Source organism: Cajanus cajan, chromosome 3 (genome assembly GCF_000230855.2).
Source record: "Cajanus cajan strain Asha chromosome 3, NIPB_CcT2T_4, whole genome shotgun sequence".
In the NCBI taxonomy this organism is placed as follows: domain Eukaryota; kingdom Viridiplantae; phylum Streptophyta; class Magnoliopsida; order Fabales; family Fabaceae; genus Cajanus; species Cajanus cajan.
Genome location: NC_138519.1, coordinates 34926887 through 34953324, shown reverse-complemented (window position 1 = coordinate 34953324; position 26438 = coordinate 34926887). Strand labels below are relative to the sequence as shown.

The 26438-nt window shown below is 32.1% G+C and overlaps 2 protein-coding genes across 4 annotated transcripts; both read right to left on the bottom strand.

Moving 5' to 3' along the window:
• Nucleotides 1–1152: 1152 nt before the first annotated feature.
• Nucleotides 1153–9842, bottom strand: LOC109800253 (uncharacterized). 3 transcript variants are annotated; one of them, XR_014432427.1, is made up of 8 exons: nt 8658–9842; nt 4030–7582; nt 3188–3212; nt 3054–3092; nt 2795–2912; nt 1801–1846; nt 1556–1668; nt 1153–1464 (listed from the first exon to the last, which is right to left on the bottom strand). XR_014432427.1 is itself a non-coding variant. In XM_083070869.1 (7 exons), the coding sequence occupies exons 2-6, from the start codon at nt 4036–4038 to the stop codon at nt 1801–1803; spliced, it is 237 nt and encodes a 78-aa protein (XP_082926995.1). In that variant the 5' UTR covers nt 4039–7582; nt 8658–9842; the 3' UTR covers nt 1471–1668. The 3 variants fall into 3 exon arrangements, 1 of the variants encoding a protein (XP_082926995.1); XR_014432426.1 differs by having other exon boundaries at nt 1170–1464; nt 1563–1668; XM_083070869.1 differs by lacking the exon at nt 1153–1464 and having other exon boundaries at nt 1471–1668.
• Nucleotides 9843–18875: 9033 nt separating this feature from the next.
• LOC109800713 (2-alkenal reductase (NADP(+)-dependent)) lies at nt 18876–23202 on the bottom strand. Its single transcript, XM_020361559.3, has 5 exons — nt 22918–23202; nt 21289–21466; nt 20361–20527; nt 19614–19696; nt 18876–19484 (listed from the first exon to the last, which is right to left on the bottom strand). The coding sequence occupies exons 1-5, from the start codon at nt 23137–23139 to the stop codon at nt 19106–19108; spliced, it is 1029 nt and encodes a 342-aa protein (XP_020217148.1). The 5' UTR covers nt 23140–23202; the 3' UTR covers nt 18876–19105.
• Between the last annotated feature and the right edge of the window lie 3236 nt (nt 23203–26438).

The window sequence follows — 26438 nt, the reverse complement described above, 5'->3', positions numbered from 1 at the left end:
CGCAATCCATTTTTCTTGATCTTCGTTTGTGTATTCGAGTCTCCGTCTGGTCTCCGTCTAGTTGGCTATTGTAAGTACTCGACTCCATCTAGGGTGTTTTAACTTAGTTTTGTCCATCATCTTGGTTGCTCATGTCCTTTTTCTTTATTTCTTTTGTGTCTGTGTTTGTGACTATCTTTGTCTAATGTGTTCCCTTCGTTTGCTCAGCCTTTATCCAGTGCTTGGCTCATGTCTCTTGGTCTTGGTATGGAAGCATATCAACTTGCCTGTACTTATATTTGAAACACTAACACACTTGTTAGAAATAACAATACGTATTATATTTATCTCATTCAAAACCATGTTGGGAATTGATTTCGTCTTCGTCTAACTTAACACATAATATCAAGAAAGTAAAAAAAAAAACACTATAACCCAAATTGTTCAAGAATTAAAAATATTATTACAACCCAACTGAAACACAAAACTAACAAGAACAACGACTAGCCAAGATAAGAAAACCATAAAAGACCTAAAGCTAAGTCTTTAATTTGAGTATTCTTTTATGCCCAAGTGATGTTTGATCTTGTTAATCTCATATTGTAGTTCATCAAATCTATCAAACATCCCAGAAAAAGTAGACTCGTTTCTCCTATTTGCTTCCATAACATCATCCATCCACTATTACAAGATGCATATTTTACATCGGTTCTCTAAAGGCATCTACATCGGTTCTAAAACCGATGTAGAATAGAGCGACGTAGAAAATGTATACATTTTTACATCGATTCTGAAAAACCGATGTAAATTTAAGCATAAATCTACATCGGTTCTCTAGAGAACCGATGTAGATTGCATTTAAAAAAAAATTATGCTTATTTTTTATTATTTCTGATTACTTTCAAGAATTTCAATAGTGCTTGGCAGTATTGTTAACTATTAAAATTCATCAAAAACTATAAAATAATGAGTGACACCCACAAAATCTCTTCTTCTTACTGGTGTGGTGGTAAAGAGGTGTTTTATGCATTACTCTCGTTTTATCACTATATCTTTATCTTTAAATTGAAATGTAATAAATTTTTAAATATAAATATTTTTAAATGTCGATAAATAAAGTAATCATATATTACAATTTAATATATTACTGAATTTGGCCTGGATAGATAATTTCACTGGAAATTTAAAAAGGTCTTCCAAGGAAAGAAATCCCTTAGATAATAGTATTTCATATAAGTAAATTAATAGATTGTACATTTCAGCAAAAATTAATAGAAAGTACAAGTAAAGCAACATTTTTCATAAACCTCAAAGTGCACTTAAACGGAGGTTTCAACAAATAATCAATCGATTGAATCAATAATACAATTTGTATATAGCAAAAATATCGTTTTTGCAGCAGAGGTCGGTGGCATAAACAATGTCAAACCCCCATCAATGCATAGTCGATTTCGAAACATCGTTGCTGGCCTTGGTGCAAGATATCTGGAGTGAGTATAAGTAAGTTCTAAATTTACTTAATAATTTATAACGAGTAAAAAAATCACATGCAACCAAGGAAATATAGTATACTAACAAATCACCCTGGAATAAAGGAAGAAGTAAAAACTGCATTGATGAGATCTTCCTTGGAATCAAACTGATCTACCAATAAACCTCTGGGTCTCCAAAGAAGCTGTGTCACAGCAACTGTGAAAGAAGGTACATTGTAAGGCACAACAAGACTTGAAAAAGAAATTTTAGCACTCAGAAATTTTGCAATCATTGAAAATGAATAAGCCTAGTCCTAAAAATTAGTTAGGATTGCATGGAAATACTTACTTAGTAAAGCATTGATGAAAGCAGATTTCCCAACATTAGCTGAACCCTGTAAAATAAAAATTATAATTGATTGATTTCCAGGCCCAACTAATGAATTTAGGAGCTTAATGACTAAAGGGGGAAAAACTATTCATAAACACACAATCAGGAAAATGTAAGATTTGTACTTTAACTTAAGAGAATAAGCCAGCCATCTTCCAAAATGTGGGAACTGAAATTTAGATTAGTACATGAGTAATGAGGATTTCAATATGCACTCATTACAATATAATAACTAGAAAACAATGTGCACTTTGATCACAAACTTCTTTAAGTTTTAACATAGTATTTAGTACTGCAGTAATAATCATGAGTCCAACATATCACTCAAAATGATAATATTAAAACACGAAATTCAGGTTTTGAAAAAGATTTAAAAATTAACAGTTTTCAAGAAGTTTAAAAAATTATAGAGATGCAAGAAACAAAAGAGATTAGACAACAAATTGGTCTAACATCTAACAATATAATAGGAAAAAAAACTATAGATAGGGAAGAATAAGGATTAAATAATTTTGGAAACAATTTTTTTAGTCATCATATAAATATATCATGCATCAGCCACTATCAAGATTGCATGCAACACCAGAGCTACGAGTCAATGATGCAGTATTGAATTATTGTGCCTGGTGCTAAAGCTATACATAATTAGAAAAATTCAACTTAATCAATTATTCACTACATTAAAACGAAGGTATTATATAATATATAAAATTATCTATTTTGTGCATAAAAATTAAACTTTAATTATTTGGTATATTCATATATTACAATCTCAGCATGAACAATTTATCAAATCTATTAACCATGTTGAATAGTCCATGTACCTAATATTAGCTAGAAAATAGAAGCATATTCAGAGAACAAGAAAATGCAGATTGCAATCCAGAACATTGAGCAATATAACTAAGGCACTTCAAACTACTTGTACAAAAAATATTCGAAGATTTTATACCCATCAAGATGAGGTTGGCGCTTGAATGTAATAAAGAACTGAGATCCATTTGTGTTAGGACCACTATTAGCCATAGAAAGAAAGCCAGGTCCATCATGTGTTAGCTTGAAATTTTCATCTGCAATGAAGGAGTACTTGCACGTATAGTCAAATGATTAATCATGAAAACAGTCAACTACAAGTAAGCACACTTTAATTCTCTTTTCTTATATGTAGAATAAAAAAAACCTCCTCTCATAATAGGTATGAGGTAAACTACCTGCAAATTTGCCTCCGTAAATACTTTCTCCACCTGTGCCTGTAAATCAGGCAAATATTGTTCCTCAGAAGTCTTTGTAAAGGATATAGAAGTCAAAGATTATATAAAGTAAGCAACAGAAACAAAAAACATACCGTTACCCCTAGAAAAATCGCCACCCTGTTAGGACACAAAAACAAAAATTGGTGAATTATCATATATTGAATAAATGAACTTCCTTAGAAAATCTGAGAAATAAATGATGTTTCATTTTTATCTTAGAATATTTTAGAGTGCCCTAGAAGATCATCTCTTAAGACTTATTCTTCTTTTATATTCTATGATCTGTTTCCTTATTTAATTTAACTTAATTAGGATTTTGTAATTATAGGCATATCTTATTAGAATCTGATTTATAGTCATATCATGTAATGTATATAGGAATAAAATCTCCTATGACTATTTGTATTTATTGCAATCAACCTATATAAAATAGGTTCCTTTGTATAGTCAGGACACACTGTTTCAACATCTTTTGCATCTAATTTTCTCTCTTTAAACAAACTTCATGAAACTAAATAAGTTTTCCAGAAATAAGGAAAAAAGCAATGGCAAACTTTAAAACATTCTATCAATACCCTCACCTCACTTCTACAAAACTTCACAAAAAGAATTTACTAGTTCAAGTGTGCAACTGGCTAACCGACCATTTTGACAGTACACACATGTGAGATAAAATAATTAAATAAATAAAAAATCTCCTTCATAGTTATTAATTAGCTCATGCATAACATGAATAGAGAGGGCATGCCTTGCCCCCACAATAAGGTTGTTGGGCAACCTTGTGACTAGGAGGTTACAAATTCTAGAAACAACCTCTCCACAGGATAAGGTTACATACATCTACCATCCTCCAAATCGCACTAGGAAGGAGCTTCATGCGCTAGGTCACACTTTGTGACAATCATGAATAGAATAACCATCAAGGGAAACTTACTTGAGCCATAAAACAGTACAAGAAAATGCAAGTGAAAGAAAATGCACCAAACCAGTAACAACTCACAGGTCAGTAATTAGAGGATAAAACAGAGAACAAGAAAACCTCATAATGGTTGTTTAAAGGCAAAAAAGAAAGATGCACACTGGAGTACAAACTATCTCCAATGCCATGCAACAACATAACAGGACTTTCAAAAGAACCGTTCAATATCAATATAAAAATCACTACAACAATAGCCGCGTCCCACTAGATGAATATGAAATTCACTACAATTCTACAAATTTTATTAGCACTGACGAGTTATCAAACTATTACCTCTGTTTCAATTTCTTCAAAGCAAATGCACAATATTTGGCCCCGTTCCTATCAAGCGTCGCCCAAAACCCACAATCACCATTCACCATCAATCAATAAGCAATAGATCAATAGAAAAAGAAACCCTAATTTTTCATTTGGGTTGAACAAATTGTAATGCATCATGAACCAAAAAAATACCTTGTACAGGTGAACAACGCTAAACAAGTAGACGTTGCAAATGTTGCCTTCGATGACGAACTCGCGCAAGAATGCCAACACGTTTTGGGAGAGCTCCTTTAGGAGCGTCTGTGAATTTGAAACTCGCGCAAGAGCAACGTTCGTCAAAGTGGGTTGTCGTGAAGAGAAGAGCCTGCGAGAGGGTTGAGAGAGAACGTGTATGCGAAAGAGTTGAGAGAGAACGTGCAATCTGTTGAGAGCTTGCTTCTTGCGTGTAAGCGTGGTAAACCCTAAGCATGGGGGAAATCGTTTCTACATCGGTCACCAACACAAACGATGTAGTATACTTTTCGAATTTGAATTCTACATCGGTCACTACCAAAACCGATGTAAAATACTTCATATTTACATCGTTTCGTTATAGAACCGATGTAAAAATGCTTACATTGTCTATTTAATTACAAAAATGCCACCGCGTTCTTCTTTTACATCGGTTTTACTTAAACCGATGTAGATATGGCGATGTTGAATAGTATTTTTGTAGTAGTGATCTTATTAATTAAAACTTGCTCAAATGGAGAGAGCGATTTAAGTTTCAGTTATACTTCTCCAACATGCTCCACTTCTTGTTCTTCTATAGCCTCATCATCGCCTATAACTCCATCCTTATCAGCCATAGGATCTGGAGTTAAAGGCACATCCCCTTCGAAAATCCATCTATCCTCTTGATTCTTCGAGAACATTCTTTTTTTCTCCTATGAGATCCACTCTACGATACTCAAATACTCTTTAAAGTAGAAGAGCATAAGGATAAGGACCATCTTCCTTTCTCCTTGCTTTTAGAAAGTAATTATTCACAACAGAAACCCAATCCAATTGCACTTTATTCTTAATATCATACATTAACATTAATTCATCCCTAAACATCTAAGCATGGTTATGCAACCTAAGCTTAATCACAACCTAAGCTTAATCATCTAAGTAATAATAAAAGAAATCAACCTATCATTCTTTTTCATGCCACTAGCTAGAAACATACTGTAATTTGTAGTCTTAGTATTTCTTTGAGAATCCTTGAAAGTGGTCATGTGACTGAAGTCACCAAAGCTTGCACTTTGTGGTCTCTCTTGGCTTGTACCCCTTAGACCAACAACCGCCATAAGGGTAGGTCCGTCTAGCCTTACGTGCACTCATTTCATCATAATGCTTATTACTCCCCTTGAACTTGATGCCAAACAAAAAAAAACACCCTCACCAAGTCCAGGTAGTATGGACCTTAAAGTTTCAAAAATCGTTTCAACCCTTGAAACTCCAACAGAGATGGAAATGTGAATCCTTCATTAATGAACCACTCTAGATTCATGGTCTTTGGTGGGATTATTCTTATCCCAACATACCATTCAAAATATTCTTCCCCCCCTTAATTCAAGATTTTTTGGTCTATTAGAAGAAGATGAAGCCATGAGAATATCTAGAAGGTAAGAAATGAAGGGTTTGAAGGTTTGAAGATTGGAAAAATGTTAGGGTTTGAGAATGTAAGAAGGATCCTTGAAGAATGGTGGAATTATAATGAGAGGTGTGAGGTTTAAGGGTTTTGGGTGTTAGAATGCATTTCAAAAGTGAAGAGTCAAGGTTGTACATGAAGAGTTCGTACCTATTGGCTTTGGCACGAGTAATTGTCATTCAAACTTTGCGGAATGTGAACAGACTGGAAATAATTGATTATTTGCATAAATAATCAATTATTTTTGTTAGCAAAAAAGCCTAAAAACCAAATTTCCATGAAATAATCAATTATTTCATAATCAATTATTTCCTGAAATAATCAATTATTTTAGAAAGTAGGATTTCAGCTTAACCAAAATGATTGATTATTTATTGAAATAATCGATTAATTCAGTAAACATCCAACTCTTGTCACTTAAAATAATCAATTGTTACTTGAAACAATCAATTATTAACAAACCTAGATAATTGATTATTAACAAAATAATCAATTATTCGAGACTCTCATGTATTCATATACATGAAATAATCGATTAAAACTTACTTTAATCGATTATTCCAATACGAAATAGTCAATTTTGAAATTCTTAGCACCTCAAAATATAATCTAACACTCTTATATATTCATCAATCCTTTAACTCAATCATATCATACATTTAAACATATTCATGCGTACTCAAACATTTAAATCAAAATATCAACATACAAACACTTTAAGCATACTTCAATCATCATAAACATGTTTCACTCAATATTCCAAGTTCATTTCTAAGAAGATTAAATCTATCTCTTGGTAGAGGCTTAGTGAATATATTAGGTAATTGTTTAGTTGTCTCTATAAACTCCACTATGTAATCTTCTTTATGAACATGATCTCTAAGAAAGTGATGTCTTATCTCTATGTGTTTAGTCCTTGAATGCTAGAAAGGATTCTTGGTTAGATTTATAGCACTAGTATTATCACACCTTAGAGGAATGTTATCTAGTCTTACACCATAATCCATTAATTGTTGGTTCGTCCATAGGAGTTGAGCACAATAACTTCCAGATGCTATGTACTCAGTTTCATCTGTACTTAAAGTAACATAAGCTTTCTTTTTACTATGCCATGAAACTAATGCACTTCTTAAAAGATGACAAGTAACACTAGTACTCTTTCTATCTAATTTACATCCTGCATAATCTGAATTAAAATATCCTACTAGACTTAGAGATACACCCTTAGGAAACCATAATCCAACATCAATAGTTCCTCTTAGATGTTTTAAAATTCTTTTAACATTAGTCATATGTGAATTGTAACCCCCTTTCCAGATTACATATGTTAATCATAACTAATTATTTATGGTTAATAATATTTATATTATTAGTATAATTTTGTAGAAAAGATGCTTAAACAAATGAAGAAATTTATATTGAAAAGAAATTTATTAAATACAAGTTACTAGATATTACAAACCATTTTATAACAACTTAGTAAAATAAAACCCCCCATCCTATGCTCTGGATTTTTGCATCTGACCTTCTAACTGCACATCCAATTTTTCTTCATTATGAGATCTCCAATATCTGGGTTTAAAAATATTTATGGGGTTAGACATTTAATTTCATTCACATCTCACACAAACAAATCATACAAGTGCCTAATAAGTTCATACAATTATCAATAACATAACAAATTGATAATAGTCCAAATAATGCAATATGGTTATGAGAATGAGATGCAGATTTTGACCGAAAATATACTTTTAGAAATCGTTTTGACTCATTACTCCATGGAGATTTTCCCTTTTGAGTGTTTAGTGAAGCTAGAGCTTAACATCACTCTGTCCAGTGATTCGGCAATGCCCCACTAAACGCGAACAAGTAGACAGTAGTCAGAGTGTTAGTGCACCCGGCAGGCTACCACGACACAGAATCAATAAAGACTGGCCATCTATGGGATTGCCCATGCCCAAACACTCCCTAGACCAAAGGTCTATCCCCTAGACCAGAGGTCCCGTCTTACCCATTCTACTCAAACCCCGTTTACTATCTTCTGACATTGGTAGCATAAAACAAATACCTCAGTCATACTTTCACAACCATATCAAACTCTCTCTCACTTTATCCTTTTCTTTATCCATCTCGTACTGCCAACTGTCCTTGACAGTACCCACTATCACAATTCTCAATCAATCTCTTGCCACCAATGTTTCGGATAGTAAACATAAAGAAAAGAATTCACATAAAAAGTATCATTTCAAAATTACAAAACTCGTTCTTTTTCTATCAAATATCCTTAGTACAAAATCCATTTCTCAAATATTTATTTTTGGAAATTCTTTTCTTTTCCCCCCAAAAATCTTTTGACTAAAAAATGACATTATGCAATATGCAATATGCATTACTATTAATCTATCACTTCAAAAACTATTCTCAATCAAACTCTTCAAATACAATTCAAACAACTTCAATAGAAACATTCAATCATAAACAATCAACCATTTCAAGATTCAACTTTAAAACATCAAATTTATCAAAAAGTACAATCAAAAACCATATCAAATAACCTAAGGTTCCATGCATCAAAACTTATAAGTAAAGATCAATATTTATTCTACCATTATATAGACATGAATAAAATTAAACATCTAACCCATACCTATTTCTCCAAGCTTGCTAGCTTTTTCCTAATTTCCTTGATTTCTTCTTCTCCTACTTCTTTCTCTTCCTCTTATCTTCTTCCTTTCTTCCCCTTTTCTTGAAATTTTAGTTGTTTACTCCTTGTTTTACTCCTTGGTTGTGGAAAAGATGGAGTATTTTTGGGTGTTTCTTGGAATTGGTTTAGGTCTAGTTGTTAAGGGTTGTTGGTGAGCTTTTTGGTGTGTGGCTTCCTCTATTTATACTAGTCTCCACCTCCATTCTCCAACCTTCTAGATGTGTAGATATTTCTTGATATTTCCTAAGATATTTTAATAAGATAGTGATTAGGTGTCCATTTTGTAGATATTTATAGGACTTTCTAGAATTTTCTTGAATTATTTAAGTATCTTAATGATTAAGTTTCCAATTTATTTAATAGTTTGGTGATGAGATGTCCACTTTCTAGAATTTTGTAGAGTTATTTAGTTATCTTAATGATTAAGTTTTCAATTCATTTTAAGCACATGGTGATTATGTGTCCTTTTTCTTTTGTAGAATTTTATAGAACATCCTAGAATTTTGTAGAATTATTTAAATATCTTAATGGTTAAGTATCTAATCAATTCTAAATTTCTATTATGTAGAATTTTATAGAACTTTCTTGAATTATTTGAATATCTTAATAGTTAAGCTTCCAACACATTTAATTATTTGGTAATTAAATATCTAGTTTGGAGAGTTTTGTAGAACTTTCTAGAATATTGTAGAATTATTAAAATATCTTACAAATTACTTAAAATTTTGAGGTACTAATATTATTATTATAATCTTGACCACTAAAAATACAAACTTTTGTCTCTTGATCATCTCTTAATTATGTTAATTAATATTAAATAAATATCAATTTGCTTATGTGTCAAAATTTGATTGGTTGAGACTTGTATTTTAATTTCTCCTAACTATACATTTTTATTAATTATTCCAAGCATACTATATTGATGATAACATTTTTATATCCTTTTGAACATTTTTCCATAATTTTCTAGCTTAAGGTTTTAGCAGAATAACTTTTTCTTGTTAAATCCTTAGAGAATTTCTATAAATTTTAATTTAGAGATTTTCTCTCTTAACTGTATTTATTCTTAATCTACACTCAATAAATTATTATTTAGGTTATAGATTACTTAAATTTTCTTAAATTAAGTTTCTCATATTTTACAGCATGCTCTCAACGCTGTCCGAGAAACAGTCAATTTAGATAATAAAATAATGTTAGTGAATTTAGAAAATCTGGTTAAATAATGCTACTTAAATTTCATTCACATTAACTTACATAGTATTTAATATATATAATAATTTGTAGAAATACATAGATAAATAGTTATAAAATTTAGGATGTTACATGAATCATTTGGATTAGCTTGAAATCTAGCACACAAGAATACAACAAACATTATATCAGGTTGTAAGATATAATAGAGATCCAATTATACCTCTATACTTTGACGTGGTAAAAACTGTACCTTTCTCATCCATGTTAAGATTACATGAAGTTGAAATTGGTGTGGCATCTTCTTACAACTTTCCATACCAAATTTCTTCAAGAGTTCATTGCAATACTTGGATTGACTTACAAATATATCATTATTTAGTTGATTTATTTTAGTCCTGAAAAGAATCTTAATTCTCCCATCATAGACATCTCAAACTCACCCTGCATTGTCTTAGCAAATTCTTAACACAAAGAAGGATTGATAGGTTTAAACACTATGTCATCCACATAAATTTGAACAAGCATAGTATAATTTCTAAACTTTTTCAAAAAGTGTTATCTACTTTACCTCTTACAAAATCATTATCAAGCAAGAATTTACTCAATCTCTCATACCAAGACGTAGGGGCTTGTTTAAGTCCATAGAGTGCCTTTTTGTGTTTAAAGTCATGATTTGGGAATTTATAATCAACAAAACCAAGTCGTTGGTGAACATATACTTCTTCTTGAATAAAATCATTTAAGAAAGTACTTTTAACATCCATTTGATAAATCTTAAAATCCATTATTAATCATATGCTAATAGTAGTATTATAGCTTCTAGTCTTACTATAGGAGCATAAGTCTCATCATAATCAATGTCTTCTTTTTTATTATAACTCTTAGCAATTAGCCTAGCCTTGTTTCTAATTATGATTCTAGATTCATCAAGCGTATTTCTAAAAATCCACTTAAAACCTATTATAGGATGATCACTTGGTGAAGGAATTAAGTCCTATACATCATTTCTTTTATATTGGTTTAGTTCTTCTTGCATAGAAACTAGCCAATGCTCAACTACAATAGCTTCTTCTATAGTCTTTGGGTCTATTTGTGACACAAAAGCCATAGTGTTACAAATGTTTCTTATGGAATGTCTAGTGGATACACCCTTCCCTATTTCACCAATAATGTTGTCAATTGATAGGTCACAAGTTGTTTTCCACTCATTAGGTAGCTCTTTACTAGCTTTCTCTATAGGTTCATTAGGAAGATTGATTCATCAACTTTAGAATCAAATTTACCAAGTTGTTATTTACCATTATTTAACATAAAACACTTACATCCAAACACCTTGAAGTAAGACATGTTAGGTTTTCTTCCTTTAAAGAGTTCATATGGAGTCTTCGCAATGTCTAAAAATATAAAAACAACATTTAATGCAAGATAAAATGCATTAAATGAAAGGATCAAACTAGTCATGAACGACTATATTATCTTCAACGGACATATGCAACGGGCAAATTTTACAGGCCTATAAGTATGCAATAACATCAAATTGGAAAGGCTAGCAAAGAAGCAACGAAAGAATAACCATAGGTATTTCCCTAGGGCTCTGAACATTAAGTACCAAAATTAATATCAAGCCCAAAAGAAAAAATAGAGAAATCAGAGATCGATTCTTCATAGTGAAATCTACAATGTATCATTGTATTCGTCTCTGTATTCTAAGGTGTCCCAAGTGTATTTTAGGAAGGAAATCTTAGTGAGTGTAGTAACCTTATTTATCCTCTTTGTAAAGAGTAACCCACACACTCAGAATCTCTATAGGACTAAGGAAGTGAAACCTTAGAGAGTGTAGATCCTATATGTATCCTCTCTGTGAGAGTAACCCAAACACTCAAACTTGACTGTACTCCTATCATATCTAAAGGATGAAGAGGCTGGGAAAATAGTACTTGGGAAGCCCGGAGGGGCTTGTCAAAGAATACTCACTGCTAGCTAGAAGTGGCTGATAAGAATATACTAGCGCTAGTAAGTGAAGCTGACGGGCTAGGACTGGTCGAGAATACTTGGGGAACCAGAAGTGGTTTAAGAATACTAGCATTGATGAGTGAAGTCGACGGGCCAGGAGTTGTCAAGAATACTTGGGGAACCATAAGTGGTTTAAGAATACTAGTGTTGATGAGTGAAGTCGACGGGCTAGGACTGGTCGAGAGTACTCAGGTCTAGGACTGGACGATAATACTCAAATGTTCTTCATTCTGATATCTAGTAGAACTCTTTAGTTGAAAGAGACTGGACGTAGCTCAGTTGAGCGAACCAGTATAAAAATGATTGCACTGTCCTATTTATATTTTAGACACAAACTCTTCTTAATAGACCAACCATGTTGAAAACTTCGTCTAATGTCTATTCTTTATTAAAACCAATTTTCAGACGAAGACGCAAAGTATGTTTAACAAATATGTTACACTGAAAATTCTTATCTACTGCTCATCCCTATATGAAACTATATTGAAAAGGAAAATACAATCATTATTGTTATCTAACCATTTTCCTTAGTGGATGATAAATCTTTCAGACGCAGTATCATTGTGTTAAGCAAATTTTGTATAACAGTTTGGTGTTTAAAAGTGCATTGGACGAAGAACATTACTCTTGCGAAAATGATTATATAATTCCTTCGTTCTAACACACACATATTCAACCCCCCTTCTATGTGTTTCATGTCTAACTTCAACAACAACATTCAAAAATCAGATTTAGGTACCCATGTGTTGGGTCCTTGGATGTTACTACTCAACCCTTGCCTTTTAGCTATCCACATGTATTTACCACTAGGAACACCATATTTCATCGTATAACAATTTTTAATTGTATGTCCTTTCTTGCAACAATAAAAGCATGTAATAGATGGTTTAATGTATTTCTTAACAAAGCTAGTGGTTTTCTTTTTAAAATCATTCTCGTTTGTATTAAATCCTATTCTAACTATATCATAGATATACCTTTCCTTTCCTAATAACATGTTTAAGTTTTCTTTACCATTTGTGAATCTTGCTAATGTGGTTTTCAAATCAGAATTTTATTTTTTAAAAATAGAGCAAGTTTCACAAGCATTTTTTTTTATGTGAGGGGGAGGTGTTGTGCAAAAGCATTCATTGAATTTATTAATTGTTTCAAGAGCTTCATGGACTAATTTTAAATCTTTTAACTCTTGTTCAAGTTTTATCAATGTGTTCTCATACCAACTAAGTTTCTTTTTTAGCTTGCTATTTAAGGCTTATACTCTTAATGCTTCTTCATGTACTTGAATGAAATCTTCTTGTAATTGATCATAATCCTAAATAGATTCAAAATTTGAATTACTTACAATACATTGTTGATCTATCCCAACCATTAAGCACAAGTTATCTTATTCATTTTCAGAAACTTCACTTGAAGAGCTTGTGTAATTATCATCCCATGCTATGTAAGCTTTTTTTTCCTTTGTTTTACTTTTTATCTTTCTTCTCCTGTTGTGATTTCTAAAGGTAGATAGGAGAATTAGCTTTAATATGTCCTTGTTTTCCATATTCAAAACAAGTGAATTGTATGACATTTCCTTCATCATTTTTGTTATTCCTTTTAAAGCCTTAACTTGTTCTTTTCTTCCTCCTAAAGAATTTGTTGAATTTTCTCACCATGAGATTGAATTATTTTGACTCCAAGTCTTTGGAGCTTGAATCTTCAACAATCTCCTTTCCTTTTTTAGAGGTTGACACCTTTAAAAAGACTCCTCTTCCTTTCTTGTCTAGCTTCTCATTTTCTTCAAATATATGTAGCTTCTGTTCATGCTCTCTCAACTTACCAAAGAGAGTGGTCAATGTCATTGAGGTCAAGTCCTTTGATTCTTCAATAGTTGTCACCTTGGCTTTCCATGATCTATCTAGGCACTACAATACTTTGAGATTTAGCTCCTCTTTCTTAAATCTCCTGCCAAAGTCTATGAGGTGATTAATAAGACGTGAAAGTCATTTTTGAAATTCATATATGCTCTCACCTTTTTCATTCTAAACAACTCATACTCTCTAACAAGTGTATGTTTTCTACACATTTTTGCATCATTTGTACCATCATGTGTAACTTGTAATGTGTCCCAAATCTCTTTAGATGATTTACATTGAGAAATTATAAAATAAATAAAAAACTCATCATGAGTTAATGCTGATGTGATGATGTTTTTATCCCTATAATTATAGTGTTTTTTTTCATTATCACTCCACTCACTCTAATGTTTTTCTCTCTTCTCTCCTCTTTCTTCACTCATAGGAATGTATGGACCATTTTTAATAGCATCTTATATAGCTATGTCAATTACTTCTATGAAAATTTTAATTCTAATTTCCCAGTACATATAATTTTCATCATTGAAAATAAGCGGTCTACGTATTGAAACTCCTTCACCATATGGAAGATTACTACCAACCATTTTTAAAGACTCTTGATTAATTTTCAAGAACAAGCTCTAGATACTTGATGTAAACCTACATCCCAAGGATCCATTTGGTAGAAAAAGAACCAAGAAGGGTGATGAATGATAAAGATGGTCTGAAGTATTGTAGGACATTTACCCTTATTTTGTAAGGTACCCTACATTTGGAGGTCTATCCTACCTTAAGGGCTCCTATTGTTATCTTACATTTTTAATAGTGATTGTATGGGATATTTTGACCATGTATTTTGGGTCAAGTAGTATAAAAAATTTTGTCCTTGTATTTTTCTTTAAGGGTGTAATTAGTAGTTTAGGAAAGGTGTAACTAGCCTAGGCCATAGACTTATTTGGGCTTGGATGGCCCAAACATTTTTCTAGCCCATTAAGGTTGGACATCCACTTGCTTAAGCAAGTGGTTTGGACGTCCAAGTTTAATGAACAAGCCATCCAAGCTTGTTAAATAAGTCACATGGCTTTGATAGTGACATCTCAACAAACTAGTCAAAGTAATCATTAGTCTAGTAGTTGTAATAATTAGGTTAAGTAGTTGGAGTTAACTTAAGCTAACCTAGGTTATTCTTAAACTAGGATTAGCTTAGCTTTCTCCATAAGCTTCTAGACAACTAACTAGACTTGTAGAAAGTTAACTAGGATTGTTTAGCTTAAGTACAAGATACCTAACCATGGTTACACTTGACCATTGTTAGTCTAACTTACACCATAAGCCAATCAAACTCCTATATACAGGATTTCTTTGTATTGGCTAAACTTTTAACTTTGAGTTTTAATGAATTAGATGCAATTTTTCTAATTCTCTCTCTCAAAGCTTGTTTCTATCCTTGAAACTTGTTCCATCTCTCTTATCCTCTCTTGAGTGTGACGAGATTTGGAGTGACTTATCACTCTTTGAGTGTGGCATCATCAAGGGGGTTCTCTACCCTTTTATGTGTTTTTGAAGAAAGCTTCTAACATCATTGGAAGTCTTTGAGAAAGCTAGGAGGAGGCCAAGAGGAAAAGATCCGTTCAAGAAGACTTAGAGGAAGACTTCATCAATCTAGTCTCTCCAAAGGGGTTTCCATCAATACCAATTGTTAGAAAAGATGGCCTAACCAAGAGGGAGGGGTGAATTGGTTTATCAAATTTTATTGTACAACTATCTTGGTTTTTAAAACTTTTTTAAATCTTTCCAAAGAAGTGTGTTGACCTATAGCTTGTAGATAGGATACTTAGTTCAGATTCAATGCAATTTTAAACTTACTCAATTCTTAATGCAATGTACATGTCTCACAACACATAACAACAAGAACGAAAATACAAATACAAGAATGTAAATTCAAGTGTAAAGAGAGAGAGAGAGGGAGGGAGAAAGATATGCACAACCAATTTATACTGGTTCAGCCACATCCACTTTTGACCTACATCTAGTCCTTAATCAATCCAATTGAGATTTTCTACTAATCTTTAATGTCAGAAGTTTTACAATCACAATACCACATGCAATACACATGTACACTATTAAAGAAATCATTTCTTGAATCCCTAAGAAGCACCTACTTGTAGCACCCCACTACAAGATTCTCTCTTCTTAAGAAACCTACTTAAGAAAACAACCAGTACAAAGAATTAAGAATGAATTCACTTGATGTATAAAGCATATCAGAGAAGGTGAATCATCCATGTAGCTTAACCTTTCATTATATGAAGATGATGATCAACTCAATTCTTGAAAACAAGCCTAATATGTAAAATTTGGCCTATGCCTTATTGCTAGCTTCACCTACACAATTGCTACTTGCTACCCCACTACTAAAACTAAGAATATGAAAATCTATAACCTTTAATATAAGGTCAAATGAAGTAAAATTCTTCAAGAAACATACCCTAAAATCCTAAGGGTATGATCTATAAAGAAAGATAAAGGTGTCTTACAAATACAAAGGCAAAAATAAGCCTATACATGTATCTGCTATGTACAAGGGAAAAGAATTCAAACTATACAAGATATATAAAATAGAGACTATGAGACTAAATAGAGGAATCATACTCAATGCTCAAATAGAGCATAGGTCTAAGAAACACCTACTTTATAGAAGCCTCCTCAAGCCTCCTAACCATGAACCTAGTTAAAGGTCCAATGGTCTTCATGTGTGAACTTCCCATAGATGGTCCTCCATCAGGTTCACCTCAACCACCGAGACTACATCCAGTTCTCAATCCAACCAAATTGAGTTTTACTATCTTTAAACAAATATACAAGTATTATTTTCACAAGCCACTTTTGGTTTAACCCTAAGTATTCTATGACTTGCCTCTTGAAGCAACTATCCAAGTATTCTTTTAACAACAAGCCTCTCCATGTTTAACAACCAAGTATTCTTTTACAATCAAGTCTTTCTAAACTCAAGAACGAGTATTTTTTATAGTCAATCTTCTTCAGGCTCAACCTTATAACAATGGTTATGAAGGTTATCTTTTATCTTCATTGTCTTTCCTTATAATGGCAGGTGATCGTTTGACTTATTTAATGCAAACATTAAATGTATTTTGCCAAATGGTACCTCTTATATGATCAAAGAGGCTACTTATCAACTTTTCATACTAAACGGAGCTTGTAGAAGCAATGTTGGTGCAAAATAGCTATAATAGTGACTTTATCTGCTTTTCTCCATGATTTCAAGGATTTGGTTATGATGGAAAGCATGGTTCTTCTCTTTAACAAATTTGTGAGTTTTGAGATGATCTTTTGATTCTATTTATTAAGGAATGAAACATTCAAAGCGAACTTTGCCATTAGTCTCAATAAAAGATAAATATTTAATGTATATAAGACAGATTATATGCTTCATCTAACTTATAACGTCTTACACTTTATTTGATAACCTTTTCGAAAATATATCTCAAAGATGTTTTTACAAACATTTCTTCTATATAAAAATACTTCGTTTATTAGCATTAAAACTCTAAATTTAAAAAATCGTCTTTTAATTTAATAATAATATAAAAATAAATTTTACCTACTTATTTGTGAACACTTTTGGATGACATAAAATGAGATTATTATGTCTCGAGATAATTCTTTTCTTAGTGCTTATCAAAGGAATAAACCTCTGTAGTAAATCTTATTAACTTATCAATTTGCTTGGATGGTGACGTTCAACCATTTCTTTTTAATTATTCATTCTTCTAATTTTGTGCTCATTACTGATTATCTAGTTGTACGGAATGATGAACCAAATGTCGGAAACAATCAATATTTCTCTTTCTGCAGATCAGATCGTATCATGGGCGTTCAAAAAAATTTGTTGCATCAAGTGTCATAGGATCCATAGCCCCATAATCAAGTATCCATGCATTGCACTCATCATCAAAATGGTCAGAACAAGAGGTAGGAATAGTACGCTCTGAAACCATGTCAAATTAACATCATAAAGAACATTTCCTATTTCTAAATAATATCTTTTTCACATAGGATATATATATATATATATATATATATATATATATAAAGCTTATTATTTTCTTTTATATATAAATTAAGGTAATTAAGACAATTAAAGAGTATCTAAAAATTTCTCCTAAGATTTTACATAAATTAAAATTGATTTCAACTCACACCAATATAGTTTTTTAGATGTGTATTTAGAGAAATTTATTCAATTAGCTCCTATATACTACTAGATTCCAAACTGATATTTATAAATGTTTACGCTACTCAATGTTAATTAGAAAATTTCCAAGGAACCCAATATATATATTGCTTTTTTATTTGCGCATACATGCTTTGAGTGTTAGAATTCTTTAATTAATTTGAATGTTTACACTCTTATAGGTTGAGCTAGTACCATTTTTTTTTCTATGAACAAGGTCCATGTAGTATCCAAAGTTGACAATTAAGGATCAATGTATGCTTACAAAACACGTGTTAACGCTTAGTATTTATTAATTTAGCATTAGTTAGCACCAAAAGTTTTAGGGGAGAGGAATAGTTGCCATGAATTCAGACCTACATGAAGTTTCTATTAATAATGCGTTAGAAACAAAGGCATTTGGAATATTAAAGAATCAAAAGCTAAAATTAAGGGTCACAATAACTACTGTCCCAATTGTAATTGTAGTATAGAAAATACTTGAATTCATAATGAATAGTATTAGGCTAGTTCATGCTTGCAAAAACTCCCGCAAGATAATTGTGCTCTTCGTATTCTGCCTTACAATGGGTGCAAATATTATGCCTTTGTTTACTTCCTTCAAAGTTAATTGACCATGTTTTCTAAGAGATAGGATTGATGTGATGTTATTTTAAGTCCATTTGTGTTGATTTGTTTTAAGCCTTTCTTCTTTCTTTCAGTGGTCCACTCCTTGCAACATGTATATAGTTTAACTGTTTAAGTTGAGTTAAAATAGTATATTTTGTTAGCATTATTACAGGGTTTATAGGATCAGGGTGGGGTTATCTTTTGAAGAAGTAGTTTGATAGTTATTTTTCCAAAGTTGGATAATGGTCAGTCTTATTTAATCTTAAAAAATGACTTTCCATTATCATCTTCATGACATGAAGTTTAGAAGTATCAATATTACATATGCAAAAGACTCAATCATAATGTTACAAAAGGGAATTACATTTCAACTAACACTTGCCCACAAAACTATCACAAACATCACAGATGAAGATGATTGGAATTTTCAATGTCCATACTCATAATCAACACAAAACAACCAACAAGCAAAAACATTTGATTCATTCTCGAGCAACAACTAGCACTTGTTTACCAACATTGCGACCACTAAAGAGGCCAACCAAGGCTGTAGGGCCATTCTCAAGGCCCTCAACAATGTCTTCCACATACACAACCTTCCCTTCTCTAATGTGAGGCAATAGAAACTCCAAGAATTTGGGATATAAGTGATAGAAATCATTTGCAAGAAAACCTTCCATACGAACCCGCTTAAATATGATATTTGCTAAATTTGTTATACCATCTAATTGAGTAAGATTATACTGTGAGATCATTCCACAAACAGGTATGCGACCATGAACTCTCATATTCAAGAGTACAGCATCAAGTGTCTTTCCCCCCACATTTTCAAAATAAATATCAATGCCTTCTGGGAAGTACCTGATTTGTAAATTGAGATCCATTTGTCACTAGTTAGTATCATGGTACTAGGTATAGTAACTAAAATTTTGAAGGCACTAAACAAATCAAATTAAAATTTACCTCCCATACAAACTGTTAAATACTGACCTTTTCAATGCAGCATCAAGATCTGGTTCTTCTTTGTAGTTAAAGGCATCATCAAATCCAAATTTATTCTTCAAGAGATCCACCTTTTTGCATAAGATATGCTTTTCAGTGAAAGAACGACTAAATATTTTATTTTAATTGCCAAATCTAAACTGAATTGATTTTTGGTCTTGTTAATCATACTATAAAAATGTGTTTATCTTCCAAAATTTATAAGAAGCAAGTACTATTGCTACTCTCTGCTACATTTCTCTTCATAAATTTACTGTATATTGGTGAAATGAGAAGAGTTGGAGTTGGACAATTAGAGAATAGAGGAATACCTTGCAAAAAAATCAATACAGATCAATAAATTAATACATATATATGAATGGTTAAAAAACATTAAAGAATGTAACTTGATATATGACATACAAGATAACATGCTCCTTTTTTCAAAGAAAAGCATGTACTTTAATGCTACCTACAAGCTTGGCAAATCCCAATATTATGCAGCATGCATGCCTCAAAGTTTACTTTATCAAGGTACTTCATAATCAAGAAAAAGAATCACAAAGCTTGGTATTTGAAAAGGGTATTTATGTAAATTACTTGGTGTAATTCAGCCCCTCCTAGCGGAAAAGACAACTTTTTTTTTAATCACTGGAGTAAGAGTTTCATTGGTGTCATTGAAAATAACAAAACTTTTTATGCTAATTTATCATTTATTCAGGGCACCTATGATAATAATAATAATTAGAAAACTACCTTTTCTTTACTTCCAGCACTTCCAACAACATAACAACCGGTCAATTTTGCAAACTGACCAACAAGTTGACCAACTGCACCAGAGGCAGCTGAAATGAAAACATTCTCTCCTTTTTTAGGAGAGCCTATTTCAAAGAAACCAACATAAGCAGTTACCCCAGGCATACCTGTGCTCAAAGAAGAAAATAACAACATGGATCATAAGCCACAAACATCCATAATAAGCTTGCAAAGATTTTTTGTGAAGACACAAAATGTATACTAAAATACCAAAACATAATATAGTCTGTTTGGATAAGATTAAAAGAGTTTCTCTATTGAAAATAAATAAATTTTTTTTCTAGTAAAGAAACTTTTATAAATACTTATATCTATTCAAAAAGACTCATAATATGACATAAATACGATAAGTAAAAGAGTTTATTTGGTATATGAACATTGTCCATATAATATCTCAATTGATAACTAAAGACTAATTTATACTCGTAAGACGTCACTTCTGCTAGTCAAACTGAAATTGAACTTGAAAGTACTAGATTGACCTCATATTACAGGGATGAATTTATCAATTAGACATGGTTGTAGAAGATAATAATAATAATAATAATAATAATAATAATAATAATAATAATAATAATAATAATAATAATAATAATAATAATAATAAATAAATAAATAAATAAATAAAATAAGCTATGAAGCCCAAATGAATATAAAGGTCATATAATTTTCCTCCTCCAATCCAAAGCTGGTTAAGCAGATATTTTAATGAATAAACAATCAAATAAGTCTCTTCTGTGATGGTTAACCAATATCTTAATGATACAGACAAAGAAAGAATCCGTTTATCACATAAATTGAGGCTTCATTGACATCAAGAGCATCCTTTGTTAAGAATCTAAATAAAATAAAATTGTTAAATACATACCAAGAATTCCAGTATAGTAAGAAAGTGGAACATCAGTGTGCTCAATTTTAAAAAGTATTTGAGTTGAAGAGACTAAGCTGTACTCTTCCCATTTAGTAAAGCCCCACACTAAATCATCTTTCTTATAATCTGAGTGTCCGGATTCTAGGACTTTAGACACACCATATCCTGTCAATGGCTGCAATTACTCAACAGTCAGTGGCTACATTTATTTATGGTTAAAATATGCTTTCGTAAAAAAGAAAAAATAATAATTTTTTTTTGATAGTGCAAATTAATTTCCTGATTAATAGCCTATGTAGCATGAATTTAGACACGATGACATCATCATGAATATAGTATATAGTGATATGACAAAATAAAAAAATATAGAACATATGAACACAACGTCTATATATATATAATATTATATAATACAAGTAACATGATAAAAAAATTATATATTAATATGACAATAATTTATTAAATCTCAAAAACAAATTATTAAGAGATATTATATTTTATAATAATTTTTTTTTAAATCTTGAATTCTTCTTTTATTGTTTTATTTTTATTAAAAAAATTTCTTTTTTATTACATGAAAGGAAAGATGAGAACGATTCTTTCCCTTATTTATGTTTTTATCAAGATTTTTTTTTCTTTTCTTATTACGTGAAATAACAATTCGAGACTCGTTTATAATGTGTTCGTTCCGAAAGAGTGTTGGAATCGAGGACACTATAGTCCCTTACCGGTATCCGTGTAACATAATCGACAACAACCTTGATTAAACTATTACAGTTTTCATAACAAAAGAAGGGTAAAGTGTTACGCATGCAACCCACTCAGCAGCTCTTTCTAGTACTCCAAAACAAAATTTTCATCAAGCACATGTCTTAAGCAAGAAGTAGCATAAGGAACTAGAAGAAGAAAAAGAACAGTTAATTCTATCTCAAATTTACATAATATTTAACGAAATTAACTATTATTGAAAAAAACTCAAGTCTCACATCGACTAGAAATTAGGCAATTGAATATATAAAAGTGGAAAGCAACCCTCACCTTACAGGCCGTTTTTGTAAGATTGAGTTAGGCTTAATCTACTATTCTATTAACTATGATAATTAACTTGAGTAATATAATGGCCCAGTTAAAGCTTATAAAAACACATCTGAACTCTACTAACGCTGACTTGATTGTTATGCTGATAACGTTGGCAAATAAATTATTGTTTTCAAAATAATAAAAACAGAGAGACTCGACTGTGAAAAGAAAAAAAAATCTAAAAAAACTCGATTGACATAATTCTTAAAATTTGAGAGACAAAAATCCCATAAAATTTATTTGAGTAAGTTTCACTAGAAAGACTTTTATAAGAAAAGTATATAAAGAAAAAAATCAAAATTAACTACTATTTGAACAAAAACCAACTTATGTCCGAGTTAAAGATAAGATTTCGAAAAATTTGATAAGAAAACATTTTTGCAAATTAACTTATTTTAACTTGTGAAAAATATTATTTTATTTTTTCTTTATATTTTTCTTTCCTACTTTGAAAAAATTTATCAAAACAACACATAATAACAATATTTGGAATGACTTAAAAATGTAATTAATTTAATAATAATAATAATAAGTTTGATGACTTACAGAGGAAGGGGTGAAGGCACCTAAATCCGAAGCAGAGCCCTTGGTCATGATGAGTCGCATGTATGGATCACAAGACAAGTAGAGATTTTTTAGCAAAACCTCTTTGGAACCTTCTGGAAGCTTCAAAGTTATGGTCCCTTCAACGATTTTCATGTCGGATTCTTTGGGAAAACCAGTGACATAGTTCCTAAGAACCACTTGCTTGTTCCTCACTTGCGCCATCTTAATAATTACTTACTCGATTTGGGTTCGTTGGTTCGTTCTACCCTTAGTTATGTTTATAAACACAAGATTCGGGTACACCCAAACTGAAAGTGACATTAGCAATAACATCGTTTTAGAACATCTTTGATGGAGGTGGCTTATAAGCAATCTCCTATGTCACGATACTGTCACATCAACTCCGACTCATTTTATGGATTGTTTAAATTTTAACAAAGTTGTTTGTAGAATTAACTTTGCTAAAATTTAAGCAACTTATAAAGTGGGTCAAAGCTGATATGACAGTGATGTGACACAGGAGTTGCTTATAAGCAACTCCCATTGCAGATACTCTTACACGAGAGGGATTCTAGATTGTTTGGTCTGTCTTATTAAAATATTTATTAATAATTTATATCTTATTAATAATTTGTATTGGGGTGTGATGAAATCATATAAAATAATTATTTAAAATTAAATAACGTTTATTGAAAATTTTTAAAGTATTTGAAAAGTTATTTTAAAAAATCCTCCAAAATCTAATAGATTTGCATGAGATTATTTTATGAATTTGATATTTATAGATATCACTAAAAACTCTTTCAAAATTTTTCTAATATAACAATTCTTTAAAATTCTTATATTTTTTGAATACCAATAAAATGTTTTAAATTGTAAAAAATTTCAAATGAATACCAATAAATTTTAATGGAATCTTTAAATAATTTTAAAATTTTATAGTTGTTTGTGGAGGATTTTTTTCGTAGGTTCTTTTTATTCGAACTAACGCGATTTCAATTTATGCGTGTTCGTGACATGGCAGATTCGAAGACTTTTAGTGATAAAATCGTACAAACAACAAAGTTAATTGATTAGGATGTTGTTTTAGCATAACAGAATATCTATGCTAATTGTTTTAGCATAACAGAATATCTATGCTAATCATACAATCAATTTCATGCACGTAAGTGTTAACGTGAACCGAACAAATGACATGTATATTGACTGCAGAAATCATATCCTTCATTAGATGATAACAGAATTACAATTTGTAAGGATAATTGTGGGTGTGTGATTTCTGACCCTTTGCTACGAGCATGGCTCGTTAATTTATAGAGATTTGGGAAAGATAATTGTATCTGACGTGCTCCGAAAACGTATAACCGCTCTAAACTTCCACATTGTGGCTCATTGTCGGGCACGTCTTTTGATAACTCTTGGAACCGTTCATAACTTCCCCAAACCGCTCTGCAATCTTTGACACTTATCCCATGATTTACTTCAACCGCTCTTAAATCGTGTCTCCTTTAAGTTCTTCATTCTGAGAGGTTGTAAAGCATGCTCGTGTACATCCGGATCCCTGGGATTTCGAGTGACCAAAGAAAAGTATACTTGAATGTTTCTTGATTTTTCTCGTACTTTGAGAGGTTGCAAGGCTGTGAGCCTTTTTCATGATCAACATCTTTCCTGGTTTAAAGATTTCGAGAGTTTCACGAAAAACGTCTTTGCGTATCACTAGATTCTCTCCAGGCTCCGTATGTCTCCTCTTCAGAAACTTCTTTGCCATTTTCCGATCACCTAAGATTTCGAGTACCCTTGTATTTTGAGTATCACCGAATTCAATTCTTGGTACTAACAAATGCCCCCTGGAAAACATTTGTTTCGAGGTAGTTGAGAAAGAATGTTTTCCAACGCCCCAATTTTCTTTCTCTCATAAGACCCTAGAGCGTTGTACTCTTCGCGAGAATTAAATGGCCCTAACATCATTAATTCCAAATTTCTCCTTTTTCGTTCCTACTATAATAAATTTGGCGGCACTGATTCTGCTTTCCAGGGATATGCTGACGCAAACTTTCAAATTTTGTCCGTTAGTGAATATTTTCAGTTACCAAAAATTTGAATCCCCCCTTTTTTGAATTTCACAGCGGGCTTTTACTGCGCTTTGGCCCATTTTGCTCTTTCATATAACATTTCACCTTGTCCTCCTAGGTACTTTCTACTGTTTCTTCGCACTCATTTTGTTTTTTACCTTCGATTTCTTCACCTTCTTCTCGTTCTCATGGCAACTTTCGCTGCGTCCGTGTCTATGACTACCCCTGTGGCCTCGATCGTTTCTCTTACTCCTTTCGTACCTTTGCTGGCCGAGAATGCGACTATTTCTACCTTGAGCGAAGGGGCTAACCCATTCGTTCCTATCCATGGCATGGAGGAAGCTAGTCTCAAAATTTTCCAATCACGGGTACTCCTTCCTTTTTCACTTTTTGATGGGTCAATGCATTCTTTTCTAGGCTCCTATTTGAATCCGAGCAAGAAGAAAACTCATAATGATTTGCTTCCAGAAGATGATTCCACTCTTCCTTTCGTTTACTCTCCCACCATCGACCTTTCCCTTTTTCGAATACTACCATGATATTTCAGGTTTTTCCTCCTCCTAAGGATAAACACATTCAATGGTTGGAACGTGTTGAGACCTCGAAGCAGTCTGAATGGAAGGAGGCTGGAATATTTGATTTTGTTTAGTTGTCGAAATACAACTTGAACGTCTTCGATCCCTAGATGTTGCTATCTGTTATTTTCTTTTGGAACAGGGAAACTCGTGCTTTTGAATTTCCTTGTGGTTTTGTCTGCCTGACTCTTTTGGATATCGCTGCCATTATGGGGTTGAAGCCCTTAGGGGACCGTTATCTTCCTGACACTCTCGAAGAAGTGATTTTGATGAAAGATACTTCGATCGTCTGAGATAAAAAGACATATTCTGCCTTTATCAGTGCACAGCATGACAAAGAAGGTACTCCTATCATTGACTCTGAGCACATTTCCTTCTTACTTTATTGGTTGTCTGCTTATGTCTTTTGTACCCCTTCTCTGCAAGTTCCCAAGTACTACTACACACTCGCCCAGGCTTTGCATCTTAAGAAAAAGGTTTGCTTGAGCAAGTTATTACTTGCCTCTTTTTATACTTGCCTCGACGAGGCCTCGAAAAGTTTATTTTGAGAAACTGGCCCTCGAAACCTCATAGGGCCACTCTGGCTCTTGCAATTATGGCTTAATGCCATTTTCGATATGAAACTGAAGCTTCTTCCTCTTCAAGCCTCCATTCGATATTCTCTCGAAGGCGCCCGCTTGACTACTTTGACTCCTAAGAAAAGATCTATTGATGGTTTTGCCCGTTATGTCCAGGCCATTCTTGAATTCGAGGAGTTCTCGACTGATTTGGCTCCTTTCATCCGCTCTGATTTGGAAAGGCCTTCCTAGTTAATTGGCAATAATTAGGTAGGACAAATGTCCCAGGAGATGGTCAAAATCTGGATGGGATTCTT

Coding starts and splice junctions, on each gene's coding strand:
- LOC109800713 (XM_020361559.3), bottom strand. CDS start 23,139: ATGGCGCAAGTGAGGAACAAGCAAGTGGTTCTTAGGAACTATGTCACT. Junction 21,467..22,917: donor GTGCCTTCACCCCTTCCTCT/GTAAGTCATCAA, acceptor GAGTAATTGCAG/CCATTGACAGGATATGGTGT. Junction 20,528..21,288: donor TTACTATACTGGAATTCTTG/GTATGTATTTAA, acceptor CTTTGAGCACAG/GTATGCCTGGGGTAACTGCT.
- LOC109800253 (XM_083070869.1), bottom strand. Junction 2,913..3,053: donor TTACGGAGGCAAATTTGCAG/GTAGTTTACCTC, acceptor CCTTCATTGCAG/ATGAAAATTTCAAGCTAACA. Junction 1,847..2,794: donor CGCCAACCTCATCTTGATGG/GTATAAAATCTT, acceptor TTTATTTTACAG/GGTTCAGCTAATGTTGGGAA.